Consider the following 15,420-nt stretch of genomic DNA (forward strand, 5'->3'; position numbering starts at 1 on the left):
ATTTTTACAATGTAATGAGGACTGAATGGGGAACTTGTTGCAGGAAGCAAACTGAAATTGAATGACCATGACTTGGTTCATTTAAAAAATGATGGAAGGACAGACAAAAATTGTTTTGTGGCTGAGGTCTTGATTACAAAAATGGAAAATTTTGATGCACTGGTGAGGCTGAGGAATATAAAGTGGCAGAGCTTGATTTTCCTGGAATGAAAATGCTAATGCTTTCTGAAACCCAAGGAAAGGAGATAGCTGCCTGAAGAAGGGTATAAGAACTAATTGGAAAATCTTAGGCAAGACAGAAGAGCCAGTTGGCCTTGCTGACTTGTAAAGATTTTTATCACACTTGTTTTGACTGCATTCATGTCATTCAACTAAAACCTAATACCACTGAGTGTTCTTACTGAGATCTCAGAATTTTTTGTCTTATTCTGGAGTCATCTAAAAATGAGGTTTATTTCATAAGTGGACACAAATCTTACTCTGTGTTGATGCCCTCAGTCTTTCCATCCTCAGCTTAAGGCAAACAGTCCATATTCAGTTTTTTCAGTGTGAACAGTTCTTCAATGTGACCTCCCTTCAAGTAGACTTAGGAGGTGCATGTGGGTTGCTGTGGTGTAAACCTTCCATGAAAATGTTGACTGCTTTAACAACTTGCTTTTCTTCTTTTATTTTCATCTCTTGTGCCTGATCACTAATGACAGGGCTTTGGGGTTGGGCTGTTTCCTCTCTGGTAGTAAAAGATTATTGGTTTTTCATATGTGGTTTTATTTTGGTTGTTTGGGAGGTGGTTTGTGCGTGTGTGGGTGGGTTTGTGGTTTTGGGGATTTTTGAAGTTCTTTTGTTGCCTGTTTGTTTGTTTTTGATGAGGTTTTTTCTTATTGGTGGTTGGATTTTTTTTGTTGCTGTTTGTGTTGGGGTTTTTTGTTGTTGTTGTTTTGTTGGTTTTTTTTTGCTTTGTACTTAACAAATGTGTCCATCTTGTGCAAGCACTTGAGACCCAAGGTGCACCAACTGAATCACAGAAGTGCAGCTGCACCCTGATAACCACAAGAAGGCATTCCTGGAAGTGTGGTACTCAGTCAGTGGACAGCAGAGCAATTTCTCATGTGTGGTTAGTGTCACAGAGAGGGAAGATGTGCAGATACATATATATATATATATTTATATTTATGTCACATATGGCATGGAGGGTGTGAAGGTAAGCTCTTGGTGTTGGCCAGCTGGCTTTTTGGTGGCTACAATACAATTGGCAGGGCTGGGTATTGAGTGATGGAAGATGGGACTCTAAAAACAGTGGGTGGAGGAGCAAGGGAAATGCTGCCTGGGGGAAAAACATTTTGTGTCTTGCGCTACAAGTGACGCAGGCTTGGAATTACTTTCAGGCAGTGAGGGAGTAGATCATAACTCTGAAAGCTACAGAGGGCTATAAAATCTTCCTTTGAAAGCTTACTGCATCCTGGCAATGTCTTAATGCTTCCTCTCTTCCTCCATGCCTGCAAAGGTCTCCTTACATGGTACATTAGCTTTTGGTTAGGTGTGCTTTGAGAAGAAATGTTTTTTTCTAGACCTTACTATGTGCGTTCAGTTTAAACTCCATTGTGAATTTTCTTGTTGTAGGGGAAAGTAAAACTGCATACAGACTAAAAAGCCAATCACACAACTACAAAAAAAAATCTGTGTTAAGTAGAAAATGAGATCATTTGATGAAAAATGGAAAATATCCTGTGATCTACAGGACACTAGCCCTCTTTTCACCTGCTGCAGCCAACAGCTAGGAGCATGTTCTGCATTAAACTGAACTTAGTCTTATGCTCGCCAAGGAATGTGACTAGGTTAGCAAGCTGCTTTCTTATCAATCAGGAGTCAAATGATCCAGAAGAGGAACAGAGAGTTCCTAGTAAGGGATCGTTGGAAGCAGGACAGCTTTGCTAATTAGATTCCTTTTACTTTATTTTTGCACATCAATAGAATTCTGCATACAAATGTCATTGCACCGAGTGTGTCAAACAGTACAAATTGTTGTTACGAGACATTAATCAAGGGCATGGAAGAACAGCTCTGGGAGAGAAGATTCCCCTGCCTTACGTAAGCTTTGATCTGCAGTCTCTCGGTCACCTCGTCTCCTTCCATTAGGGGACTTCTGATCTCAGAAGGAGGAAAATTTGCCATCCTCTGGCCTTGGCAATTTCCTTACAGTGAAACTTGTCAAAAGATGTGAGATACCATGGCTAAAGTCCTGGATAAGTCCTGGATGTGCCTACCCTTTGTCCCCTGCCCTCTCCCCCTGAAAAAGTGTTTTGGTGCAATTGGGAAGAGAGAAACTAGAATCTGCATGCAACTTAAACATCGTATCTTCATTCATCCTTAAAAATCTTCTTTGTACATCATGCTCTCATCTCTAAGAAGTGATGGAAGCCTCCACAGCCTTTCATGTTTTGAGAAATAATTGCACTGAAGGGAATTAACATGCACTTATAGGGTGATGAAACAAAAATAAATGGCACTGAGGTTTTTTTTCTTTTCTAGCTTAACACCTTGATGTGTGGATGGATGCTTGTGATTTTTCATACTGCAATCCCTCGTGTAAGTCCAGCTCCCTGTGCTTTCTCCTTGCACCCTCTCCTACACTGTCCCTTCCCCTCTGCTGCAGTGGGGGGTTGACTTTGCCTGCGGTTCTGAATCCATTTTTTTCCTGGTAGGTTGCACAACAGATCCTCAGTAAAACCCTGAGGTTATAGAAAGAAAAGAAAGAGCAGCCTTGTGGTCATGGTGCTAGCTTGAAATGTGGATTTTTACACACTTTGTCAGACTTGTTTTGTTATAGTACTTGGAAGTCCCTTAGGGGATCGTTGGCAAAAGGTATTTTTGTCTCTTAATTACCTTTTGAAATCCAAGGGAGACTGTATGTCTGAATATCCACAGGAGTCTTGTCCTGTGTGTGTTCACTTGCTGTCTGCAAAGGTGAGATCTCTATCTCAGATAGAAAAGGTGGTGCTCTGTCTGAACTTTCTTCCCTGATAAATATCTTGGTTAGTAGATAACCCTCTTTTCCTTATATGCATATATATATTTTCTCTTTTAAATCTATACACACACAGAGGTATATATGGAAACATATACTAAACGTTATTTTGCTTCTTCATGTGCTTTTAAGACAGAAAAATATTTTATTCTTAAGTGACATATTTTCTCTATTTTGCATAACCCATTGATTTTACATTCAGTCAATTAATTTTTGTTAGGACTGGGCCATAAGCATATACATAGGCTGCAGAAGAGTGTTGGTGTTTTACCCAGAGTTTGTGGTTGCTATGCAAAGGTCTTTCCTCACCATCCTTGCAGCTTATGTCTGTGATTTTGCTATGTATCATACTATTTATGATTAATAAAATGCTGGTCCTTTGACTGCTTACACTACACATGTTAAATCTGGATGGATGGATGAAGTGAACCACAGCCATTTTTAGGTAGAAAACAGCTTGCCAGGACACAATTTAAGGGAAGAAACAAACAATTTATGCATGGTTGAAAAAGGACAGATAATAAGGTAAATTAGTTCTGGGTAAAATGGCACTCTTTGCCTGCCTTATAGACATTTGTCACGTGCCTTGAGATCATTTATACAGAGATCACAATAACCTTCACAACTCTTCTCAAATTTCCCTCCAAGCTGATAACTTTAGTGCGAATTATTTACTGTGTAGGGGGGTCGTGTTTCTTAACATTCTTCATAATGCTTTGCTCTGTAACAGTCTCTCTGATTTGTCATTAAGTTTAGTGATTTTTTTTTTTCCAATTAAAACATAATGTAAAATTATTGCCCAATTAGAAAGCATTATTGTGTGTTTATAAGCATCCCTGAATGTACTTACCCACTAGCAGCATGCAGATGTCTGGTGGAATTTAATTTCTCTGCAGCACATTGGGGGTGGGGACAGAAGAGAAGTAGCCAGAAAATTATAGTTGCTGCAGTAAATACCAGGCTTCTCCCAGTGACCTGCACTGACTACAGAGCTTATTACATCTAATGTAGCATAAAACATCTGTTCAGCAGTGCTGTTCTCTGACTGGTCTGTATTTGTACCAGCAAATCAATAATTCTTGGCTGATTGTTGCCTGATGTGGGGAGACACTGAGAAAAGAGGGTGCCACATTTTAAATTTTATTGAAAGGAAGATGTTGTGAAATACCTTCAAGGCTTCAGTGTACATTAAGCAGTGGCAACCTTGCTTCACCTCTGTGGTGTGGTCCCTGCTGAGCTCCAGAGGCATAGGAGTGCAGGCCAGCAGGAATCCTGTGGGTGGATGGTATAGCCTGTAGCAAGGAGCATGGATGATGGACAAGGTGTTCCAGAAAGCTAAATTTAGAGTTCTCTAAGGTGTTTTTTTAAGCTGGGGGTTCCTACAAAGTCAGTCTGTGTTGTCAGGTGGTGACACCCTGCGATAAGGCAGAGGTGGGGTGAACCTTGTGCTCTAAATCAAGCAAATTCTACTTTGGAGCACAGAACTGCTGCTGGTACAGGATGTGTGCTGTCCTTGCTCTGGGATGTCGAGGGTGAATCCAGGGCACTGCCTTCAGCAGTTCGTGATTTTACTTAGTTTCAGTTGTTAGCAAAACTGGCATTTCACTGAGGTGAGGTGGCTTTTACCCCCCCAAGAAGAGGTGGTTTTGTGCTTTGCAGTACCCCTACCCCATCAGCAACAGAGCACGTTTGGCCATGAGTGGCTGCCTTGGGGACGGCTCCCCAGCACTGGCCAGTCTGTGTAACATAGCAATTCCTGGCCTGGTTTGATTGCCTCCCTCACAGCCTGGTAGCTGGCTACTGGAAGCCTCTGCATGGTGGCCAGCTACATGTGCAAGGCTGTTTGAGATGGCCAGCATTCTTTTATCTGGTTTGCAGGCTCTGTACCTGCTGCTATTGGATGCAGCAAAAAAGAATACTTCTTTGTCAGGGGAGGTTTTTTAAAATCTAAATAACACTTTGTGTGGTATTTCCACCCCCCCCCCCCCCACCCTCTCTCTCTTTTTTTTTTTTTTTTTTTTTTTAATATAGTGTTTCTGGAGCAGGTCCTGGCAGTGTCAGCCAACAGCCTGAGTCCTTTTGTGCTGATGCTTTTGAATCTCTGCCTGGGTCAGTCTATTTCCTAGGGAATTAGCCAACACTATTCACACCTCAGATAAAATTTATTTATTCTATTAGCAGCAACTTCAGTATATCCAATTTTCAACACTTGGTGAAAGATGAAAATTTTGCTTTTTGCTAGAAAGCCTTTGCATGTGTTTCCATGTGTAGATCTTGTTTCCATGGCATCAGCTTATAAGCCTGAGAAGCACAGGTGGGAGCATTAGCCAGTAAATAGGCATTAGGAGCCAGCCCTGCTGCTGTGTAGGGCTCAGTCTTGTGGTGAGGACAGTGACGTGGGATATGGCAGTGATTTATGTATTTTAATGGCTGGGATGTGGAGCTTTTTCTGTCTGCGGTATTGTAGAGTAAAAAACTCCATGCAGTCCTGCTAGTGCTCTTGCAAAGGCATTGCTTTTCCTGCTGCTTTCTCTTGATTTTTCTGAAGATAAGGCCATGCTGGAATATGCTATGACTTGAATTATTTTTTTCGCCCTGTTTTCCCAAATGCTTTAATGTGTTGTCTAAGCACCTTTATTCTAAAGAGTCTTTTTCTTTTCCTTGCCATTGTTGTGTTGGGATGGCTTTGCCCAAATGTTTTCATGTAGCAGTTGTGACAGGGTGACGTGTGAATAGAAGTGATTGTGGTGCTCATTTGTAACGCAAGAGCTCAAGCTACTCAGTGTATCACTCTTGGGTGTCTCTTCACTAGTAAATACTCAAGCACAGTGAGCTGAGCATAAGGCCTATTTTATTAACTTCTATGGTTTATATTCTGCAGACATGGAGGTGATTTTAGCTGTTTCTCTGGCTGTAAAAGCTATAAAGTTATGCATGCACAAAACCATTCTATTTTTTAATATAATTGAGCATATACTCCTGCATTATGTTTTGCTATTGCAAATATACTTTAAGAAGAATGTGCTTATTAATTTTCTCCAGCTCAGTAGTAAGCATAATGGGCAAGTAGTTTCAAGACAGTGAACTGGATACAGGATTTTGAGGGGGTTGCTTTTATTTAAATTAAAAACTTGAGTACACTCAGCAGACCTTGTGTGAAATCTGTTACATCAGACAATTATGCTGACGGTGACCTTGAAAAAGAAATTCTGTGGGAAAGACAAGCCCTTGCAGTAAGGACAGGGGACTGCTTTTGGTGCCTGTGTTACCATCATTGGTGGACAACTTAAAAAACTCAGTACACTAAAGTGACTTAAACATCAGATGTGTTCACAGCAGCTACAAAGAAGGATGAAAAATAAGTGAACTTTAAGCTTGCTTTGAGAAGAAATTCTGACTGATTTTCATCATTAATGAGCTAGCAAAAAGTTGAGTCCTAGGATAGTTTTTCTCCATTCTAGGCAAATGACCATAGAGATCATATCATGTCAGGTTTAGCACACTGAGCCTGTATGCTTTGAGCAATTCCTCAGGGGTCAGCTGGAAAAGCAGTATAGAAAGGAGACATGGGGGACCTTATCTTCATCACCCTTTTGATTCCCAGCTGTCTCTCTATGGCTTAATCTGTGTTTGCTCTCTTGTTGGATTCAGTGGGTGTTGTCAAAGGTGTGATGTTTTTGCAGAATTGTGGCCAGTCTTGCTTGAAAGGGTTGAAATGTCTGTGTTTTGAAAAGAAAGTGCCTCTTTATTAAAAAAACAAGCAAACATGCATGCCTGCCGCTAAACCCCTAAGTAAGGCTACAAATGAAATTCCATTTAAGAGTGAGAACACTTCAACCTTGATTTTGCATTCTACAAACTGTAGTTGTTTGTTTCAGGTTAATTTTTAATTTCCTGTCGTAATTGACTGTCTTCCTACTGGTAAGGAGGTTCTGATTTAGTCATTCAAATTTCTTTTTCAGATCGCATGTGGCTCAGAGCATAACCTGGCAATAGTTGGTAAGTAGCTTAATTTTATAACAAATCCTCTCACCTTTTTTCATTTTTAGTAGCACAAGATGAAAGAAAAATGTGTACATCATACATACTGAATGATTATGGGCATTGTGTGCAGCTGAAAGGAGGAAAGTAACATATAGATGTAGAGGAAAGAAAAAGAGAAACTGGTGACAGTAAGTGGTGGTGATGAAATTGTGGCCTTGTAGACCAGCCCTTGTAAGAGACAGAGGGGTTGATGGATGTAACAGGAAAATACATTTGCAAAGTGCTACAGCCTGTTTTATGTTGGAGCCATTGCTCCAATCCAAGCTGCAGATTCAGAATAGCATCTAAGCTTGATGCTGGTCAAAAGTATCTTTGTTTAACAAGATGGAAATTATTAACATGGAAATTATTGCTGAAAAAAGTCCTGGGTCTTTTGTTGTTCGAAGCTTGGAAAATCTTCAAAATGTCAGTCAGTGGTAGACAGGTTCTTTAGTGCATTTTAGCATAATGCAGCTGTTGTAATAATGATGGAAGTACTAGGAAGCTAATGTCAGTGGAGAAATTGAATTTTGTGTACTAATTCCAGGAACAATCAGATTCTTGCTTTCATGTGATGAGTTGATAACTGAAGTTTGATACATGATTGCTATTAAATATAATTACTTGTTTAGGAACATTTTTAACTGTAGATTTTCGAGCACTTTATAAAGGAGGTCAGCATAATTATCCCCATTAATAGGCAGGGCAAGACAGATGAATAAAGGAATTCTGTGCTAATGAGAGCTGGAAATGAAACAGCACCCCATCCACGTAGATGTTTTTGATTGCCATGACTGATGTGTTGAGGTCTCAAGGAAAGAATTTCCTTAATTTTCTAAAATGTGGCTTGACAGAGGTAGAAAAAAGCAGTTATTTGGTATTCAACCTGCTTCCCATGCTCTTAATTTTTTTAGGTTTTGTTAACTTTTCACAAAGGTGGCATTTTCTATATTTCCATATCTCCTGTAGAAGATTTTCTAATTATCCTTCTTCAGTTAAACCTCGTAGCGAACTCATTAAGTTCTCTTAAGTTTATGGCTGGATTTAAGAAAAGATTTTTCCTTTTGCCTTCTCCTTACTTGTTCAGTGTCACATGCCTGTATTAATTGTCAGACTGGTGCTTCTGAATGTCGACTGAAGAGCAATCTTGTTTCTTGCTGAATTGATGAAGTAAAAATGTACTGCTGGCAGATTCCTCTAGTGTGCATGAAAGCAAAGCATTGAGTTTGAACAACCTTCTCTCTGTTTATGTACTTTTAAACTTTCTGCCTTCTAGGCAGAAATCTCTGGAAAAAAATGGGTTGGGGAAAGAAATTCTAGAAGAAAGTTACAATAAATGAAGAACTTTGCATATGTAAAGAACACCATATGCCTATCTAAGTAAGCTGTGTGCTGCACTCATTGAATTCAATGGGGAAATTATCAACGCTGGAAGCCAGTCAATTTTATTTTAAGGACAACATAAATGTGATGTTGCAAATTTCTTGAACTAAATGACTATGATGCAATTTTCCCTGAATTGAATTTTACATATGCTTTTAAAAGGTTGACTTTTTAGAACACTCTTTGGTCGGTTTTCTCTGATCATTGACCATTCTTGGTTCTAAGCTGTCAGCTGTTATAGTCCTTAAAAGATATCACAGAGATTTCCATGAACATGTCTACTTGATTGTACAATTTTCTAATAACTTATTTAAGCAGAGTTCATTTATAACAACTATATCAGCTGTGTCTTTCCTAATTAGTAAATGCTTGAGTGATTGACTTTTAAACTGAAATACTTCAAGTTCAGTATGACAGGTAAACTGAGAAACCTTTAACAGTATAATATTCAAGTCAGTATTTCTGGCTGTATATACAAACGTGCTTGTGCTTTGTTTGTTGCATCATCTTTTAAATAGAAACATTTTTAGGATGGAGAGGCTGGATTTATGATTCATTCCACAAATGCTGAAGTAGTGTTCCAATCATCTTCCTGGTGATACAAGCTGCTTGATTTGTAAGGCTAGCAGTTAGGTTTTTTCATGTTACTTTATATAGTCTACATCCATTTGTACAGTTCAGTTATCTGAATTCTCTTTTCTTGCTTTCTTCTACTGAAGTCAGTGCAAAATTTGTCCGTGCTCTTCACTGTGATGACATTCCTTTTTTTGTGGCTATATTGGTGGTATTTTAGTTTTCATTTGATCATGAGGTAAATGTTTGATGTAGAGGGGAAAGAATATGGGTTTTCTTGAAATATACCTGCTTTTCTAAACTTAATGAGTTAAAAGTTGCTAGTATCTGAAGAAGTGTAAACATCTTCACATTTTTGTCTTCATTTGGAGTTGTACTATGGTGCTAATTCTAAAAATTGTTAAGTGTTGTAATATTTTTTTATCTTTGTATGACTTTTCACTTGAGAACAAAGATCCTTGCTTAGTAAGAAAAGACCTTGCACTTTTCACCTTAATAATGGATTAATCATTTTAGGAGCCAGCCTATTTTTGTACTGGAAGAAACAGTAGTTATTTAATAAATGTTGTGTAACATATCTGAAAAACACCTTGCTACACTGAAAACTGTGTGTGTGCTTACTGAGCACCACAATGATGGCTTTTCTACCTGAATGTGATAGCTGCAATGTTAGTGCTGAACTTTGTGATGCTGAGACAGTCTTTGAATGACTAAAATACATAATGGAACTAAATCACTGTGACAAAGCTGGGCTTTTTCCAGGTCTGGGAGTCTGTAGTGTTTTCAACACCGAAAAGGTAAGAAGATTTGCTTCTTAACCTGAAAAGCCTGTATTTAAAAATAGTATTTATGGAGAAGGCTCATATCAGATTCCAGCCCACTCCCCAGTAGGACTTTGATGCTCCTTTTTTGGAAAAGACAACATTTATCTTTTAAGAGAACAGGTAGCTCATGCAATGCTGCAGCTTAAATAATCAGGCAATGTTAACTGTGCAGAAATAGAGATGCTATTCAATGAAGCAATGCCTTGACTGTGCTGCAAACACAGGGCACAGGACAGAATGCCATGAAGAGACTCCAAATGCAAATGTCTAATTTTAGTAAAAATTAAACCATGGAATTTTATTCAAGCCTCCTGGAGGTAGTTAAACGCCACCCCCAGAAATCCTTACAAGGGTGACAGTTCTGTAGCCTGTCTCCCCAAAGCCTTGGCAATGTATTATATCCCTTTTTGGTCTTGCTTTTAGTCATTTTCTCAACCTGTGTAAACTAATAAAAGTCTTTAAAAAAAGGTACTGGAGGATATGTAGGGAGAAATGCATGTTTTAAAAGCTAATTAGTTTCTGTTGAAGTCCAACTCTAAAGGAGCCTTCAAAGGGGACTTTGTTTGGAAGAGAAAGACATGGATCTTTCAAGTTAACATTTTCTGGTGTGGTGTTTTGAAGGGAATAAGTGTTGGGACATGTGGCTACTTCAGATAGTGCTAAAAGCTTTTTCTTGCGCTTTCATAGTCAGCACAGTGAATTCTGACTTCTTCTCATTTTGTTTCATGGAGGATTTAAAACATCCTTCAGTGAGATGGTACTGAAATCCTGGCTTGGACCCTGCTGTGTATTGACCCACACCACAGAAGCACTGTCAGTGCAGGTGGTGGTGGTGCAGTGGTGTTCACAAGGAGAAATCTGACTTGGTCATTAATGCCATTCTTACTCATTTGATTTGATACTTGTCTGTGTCTCCTTTGGCTTCTTCCCTATTCAGGTTACTTAGCACTGCTTTCCCCCCATGATTAATTGTAGTGGAGAGGGCACCATGTAATTAATGTTAAAATGAACCCCAAATGCCCAAGCTGGTCGCCCAACCATAAGTGTGTTTTGCACATGGAAGTACAAGTGACATATGAGGAGACAAGGCTCTGGCTGGTCACACTGAGTTTCAGTGTGTTCAGTGCAGCAGCTTTATCATAAAACATTTTTAAAATCACTTCTCAAATTTCTTTTAACCAGACCCTCCCAGAAGAGGGCTAGTTTTGTTTCCCATTGCCATTTTTGTTTTGTTTTGTGAATTAGAACAAGCTTCAGGATTTTGTCTTCCATGGTTTGTGTGCAATCACAGCTGTAAATATCACAACACAACAGGCATTCACATCCTCCTGAAGCTGCAGCTGGAGAGTAAAAAACCAATACTAAATTTAATGGAAGAATAGTCTTTGTAGAGGAAATTAGGATAAAACATCATTCCACTCAAATGGTGGCTTATGCCTCAAATGATCTGAATTAAGGTATGCAGTAGTGTTAGAGGGGCAGTGAAAGAGCTGTGATTCCATGCTCTGTTGAGATATTCTTTTTATATTCCTGTCCTGGAAGAACATAGGAATCATGAGCTGGAAAACAAATGTGATCAAAGCAATTAAAGTTTAGGGAGGTGGTGATACACATCCCGAAATGCCATGCCAAACACTTTGGTTCCATGATTTTTAATAAGGAAGTTGAAGGGTTCCTACGTGCAAGCCGCTACTTCTTAATTAGCAGGGTTTTGTACTTTTAGTGAAGTTCCACGATTCCAAGTGAATTATTGTATAAAGCATCAGTCGAGGGAGGCCTGTAGCAGATTATGAAAGATCTCCTTCTCTGGCAGAGTGAGCACCAATGGGGAGAGGAGGCTGTGCAGGCTGATGGACGCAGCCCTGTGTTATGCTGACAGTATTATTTAGATGTTCACAGCTGCCCTGTGAAGCAGCAGATAGAGTCATGTGTCTGACATTCGGTCCCGGGGGACTCAGCAGTCTGTCGTGAGGAGAAAAATCATAAATTCTCTCTGTTGCTGGAGTGTTTGGAAGAATCTTCAGCGTACACAGTGGAGGGCACTGGTGTTCAGCAAGGAGCCTGAGTCTGCTAGTCTGTTGCTTTATTTATTATGCATGAAAAATCCCAGTGCAGCCAGGGACTGTATTGTAAAGGTTTCCTGGCAGAGCAGCATGGAGTCATGTTGCAGCACGCTGTCTCTTTGCATTGCAGCACTAATCACATTCTCTGCTTATTAAAGGGCACCTGGCAGGACTTCGAGTAACCATCACTGTTGTCATTTCCATGCGGGTTACATGTCGACCTTCTAAATTTATTCTCTGGCAGAGCCATTTTGTATGTCATTTAGGTCTTAATGTGGCTTTGACTGTTTAAATAGCTCTTCAAAATATAAGCTCCTTTGGTTATATTCGTTAAGAAAAAGCAGCCCCATACCCACCAATACCTGATCACCTGTCTGAGTGCTTTGGACAGCTGGATGTAGATTTGACATCACAGTTTTCCTGTCACGGTTAGATACAGTGAGTTATTCAAATATCTTCTCACTCTGTGTTTCTTTTCTGTATACTGTTGGTGCTCCAGGCAAACTAACTGTTCCTCTGGTAAGATGGAAGCTGAAATTGAATTTCAAGTTTCAGAAGTCTGATTATTTTGTTATTTTCAGCAGCTTATGCTCACAAAATCTGATCCTCTGATCTCTTAGTGTTTGTTTTCCAAGGGCTAATGGAAAGTCAAGTTGCCAACTATCTCATGAATTTGTGGGTGTAAGGTGATGAGGAGAGAAATGAGGAAATGCTAATTTGAGCATTTGGAAAAGCCTTCTGATGTGGCTAAAAATAGCTTTGCATCAACTGAATTGTCTGAAGTCAGTGGCTGCTGGCTATAGCAAAGAATGGATATTTTACTGCAAAAAGCTAATTAGATTCACAAGAAAAAATGGTATTCCATTGACTCCCTAAAAAGAAATTCCAGAGTTTAGGATAAGATCTGACTGAACTGCATCTTCTGTTACTGAATTGATCCCCAGATTTTTACAGCTACCTTCTCTTGCAGGCTTTGTCCCTACATTGATGCATATTTTGGGTGTCTTAACTCTCTGGAATGCTGTGTTCAACTTCCTCTTTTCTCTGTGCAGCTTGTCAATTTAGATTGTGAAATCTTTGGAATGAAAACTGCCTCTTAGTGTATTTTAGAACTGCCTAGAGTAATGGGACCTGATTTTATTTTTTTTTTTTGAGTATTGCATTGCCAACTAATAATAGTTGCAATCACTTCTCTTCCCCTCAGAGAGGCAATTTTAAAATATAATTAGTCTTGGTGTATGTGTCTCTATCTTAATTTATATCATTTAGCACATAAACAGGTAATAATGCAGTGCTTGTCACATTGTTTACAGTGTGGTTTCCTGCTGTTCCCAGATGCAGACCTGCTTAGGCAGGCCCTGAAGATAAAAGCTGTTACTTCTTTCTGTACAAAAGGCTCACGGTTCTTGTAAAGTTTTCCCCTGAACTTTACACATCACTGCGGTGTCTAGAGTTGTTCTAGAGCTGAGCTGCTGTGCGCAGTCTCTTTCCTGCGAGACACCGCATCACATCCACAGGGACAAATCTGCTGCGTCAAGAACCCTCCCGACCACGGGCAAGAGGCAAGTGAGCAACATTAACCTCTGGTGACAGCTAAACCCATCCAGCTGGAACTGTGAGTGGCAGCTAGAGGAGATAATTATCATGGGAAGACAGCAAACAACCAGCAAATGCTGCCAAGGAAGGATTTTTGCTTGCAGCTGGATGAGTGTGGAGTCCTTCTTTGCAGGTATTTGTGGAAAGGAAAAGTCCTTCCACCTGGTTTTAGAAAATCATGGAGGATGAGAACACTTAAGAGTGGGAGCTGCAAGACAGGTGCATGCATTGCAGAGGGTTCACTGGATGGGTACTGATGGATACTGAGTATTTGAAAAACAAATCAGATTTTATCATTTTTTTTACTTGCAGGCTCTAAGCGGAAAAATTACTTTGGAGTAGAAGAAAAATACATCCAATATATCTAAGGCATATTTATCTGAATATTCAAGGAAGCAAACACAATAACAGGCACCCTTGGTCACCAAAGAAAGATTTAGGATTTGGTGGCTATAAAATGAAATAAAAGGAAGGACAAATGTCTGGCTTCAGGGTGTCATGTAGGAGAGATGCTCACCAAAGTAAAAGCACAATTTGAGCAAAGCAGCTCAAAGCACTTGGGCAACAAATTAAGGCTTTTGTGTCGTTCTGCTGAGCAGCTCTGCAGTGAACTGTGCTGGTAATTCTGGGTTCTGTACATGCAGTAGCCTCAATGCTTTATCTTCTAAGTGTATCACTGAGTAGAAATTTTGCAGCTAAATGGCTGACTGGCAGGAGGGCAAGATGGTTTATATTTAGAAAGCTGGTGTGAGGAATGTCCTGACCCTGCTGTGAGGTTTGTGGCTCTCCAGGAGGGAATATCTTGCTGCAGAACCTTGGGTTGACACCCCCATGTCTGTGTGTAGTCACTATCCAGATCCTTTATGGAGCAGTAAGAAATTTTTCTCTCAGCTCACGGGTAGATATTTGTGACCAGCTTAGTTTGTTACATGGTCTGAGTGAATAATCTCTGAAGCTTTTTCCTTTTGATATTTTTTATGTGTGCATGTGTGTTTTACTAACACCATCTTAAATACTCTGGGTAGCTTTCTGCATAATAAAAAGATTGAAGTAGGGATTTTTGGAGATTGGCTTGACTGTGAGTTGGTTTTTTTCACAAATGCACATTTAAAAGTAATTTTTGCTGTGCAGTTTTTGGATTTTACAGCGTGTTTTGGTCATGTGGTTCTACTGTTTTCTTTCAGTTATGAAGGTCAGAAAAATCTTTCAAGAACCAAAGCTGAAGGCAGGGATGGTGACAGTGACATGAGTCTGAGAGGTGATGCAAAGATATACAGGAAATAGTGCCAGGCTGGTGGTGGAACAGGGACATTTCTGGGGCAGTACTGCTCTGTTTGGCTGTAACTGAGCAGGACTAAGTGCACACATCAAACAGGCTCCCTGAAGCTTTTGTAAACCAAGGTGGGGTGGGGAATTTTTTCCATACCTTTCCATAGGAGAAGATCCTCTTTTCCTACTTTAGAATTTAGAATTTGAAGGTAGTTAAACTTGCAGTGGAGAAAATCTTGAGGTATTGGCTGGCAGGCAAGATTATTTTGCTACTAATAACAAAGAAGAAGCTGTTCAAGCTTGCAAGCCTAGAGCAAGCTTTCAGGGTAAAAATAAAGAATTTTGCTAAAAATCATTGGCTTTAGAGAGATAAGTATTTAAGAAAAACATTAGGGGAAAAAAGTCAAATGAAAAGAGATTAAGAGATTAAAAGTTGGTGTATTTATAAAAATTACCCTTTACTTGTCCTTGCTTTTTGAACTTGTTTCACTCAAGTACTTCTTTATAGAAGGTAGGTAACAAAGTAATTAAAATTAAAAATGCTTTTGAGACTCATTTCACTATTGTGCTTTTTCCTGTGCTTTTTTTTGGAGTCTCTAAGGAGCAACTAGGCTAAACTTGGACTTTTATTATTTCTGAGAAATGTCTTCACATAATTTTATTTTTA

At 39.5% G+C, this 15,420-nt stretch overlaps 1 protein-coding gene across 4 annotated transcripts in view; it reads left to right on the forward strand.

The window, feature by feature from the left end:
* SERGEF (secretion regulating guanine nucleotide exchange factor) overlaps positions 1–15,420 on the forward strand; it is a 140,371-nt gene that overhangs the window by 71,247 nt on the left and 53,704 nt on the right. For 2 of the 4 annotated variants that reach the window (XM_033061819.1, XM_033061822.2), the window contains exons 10-11: positions 2,527–2,583; positions 6,985–7,021. In XM_033061819.1, coding sequence (XP_032917710.1) covers positions 2,527–2,583; positions 6,985–7,021 — 94 coding nt within the window. The remainder of the gene's footprint in view (positions 1–2,526; positions 2,584–6,984; positions 7,022–15,420) is intronic. The other 2 variants (XR_004418163.1, XM_033061820.1) reach the window with 1 other exon arrangement.

Source organism: Catharus ustulatus, chromosome 6, assembly GCF_009819885.2.
Source record: "Catharus ustulatus isolate bCatUst1 chromosome 6, bCatUst1.pri.v2, whole genome shotgun sequence".
NCBI lineage: Eukaryota > Metazoa > Chordata > Aves > Passeriformes > Turdidae > Catharus > Catharus ustulatus.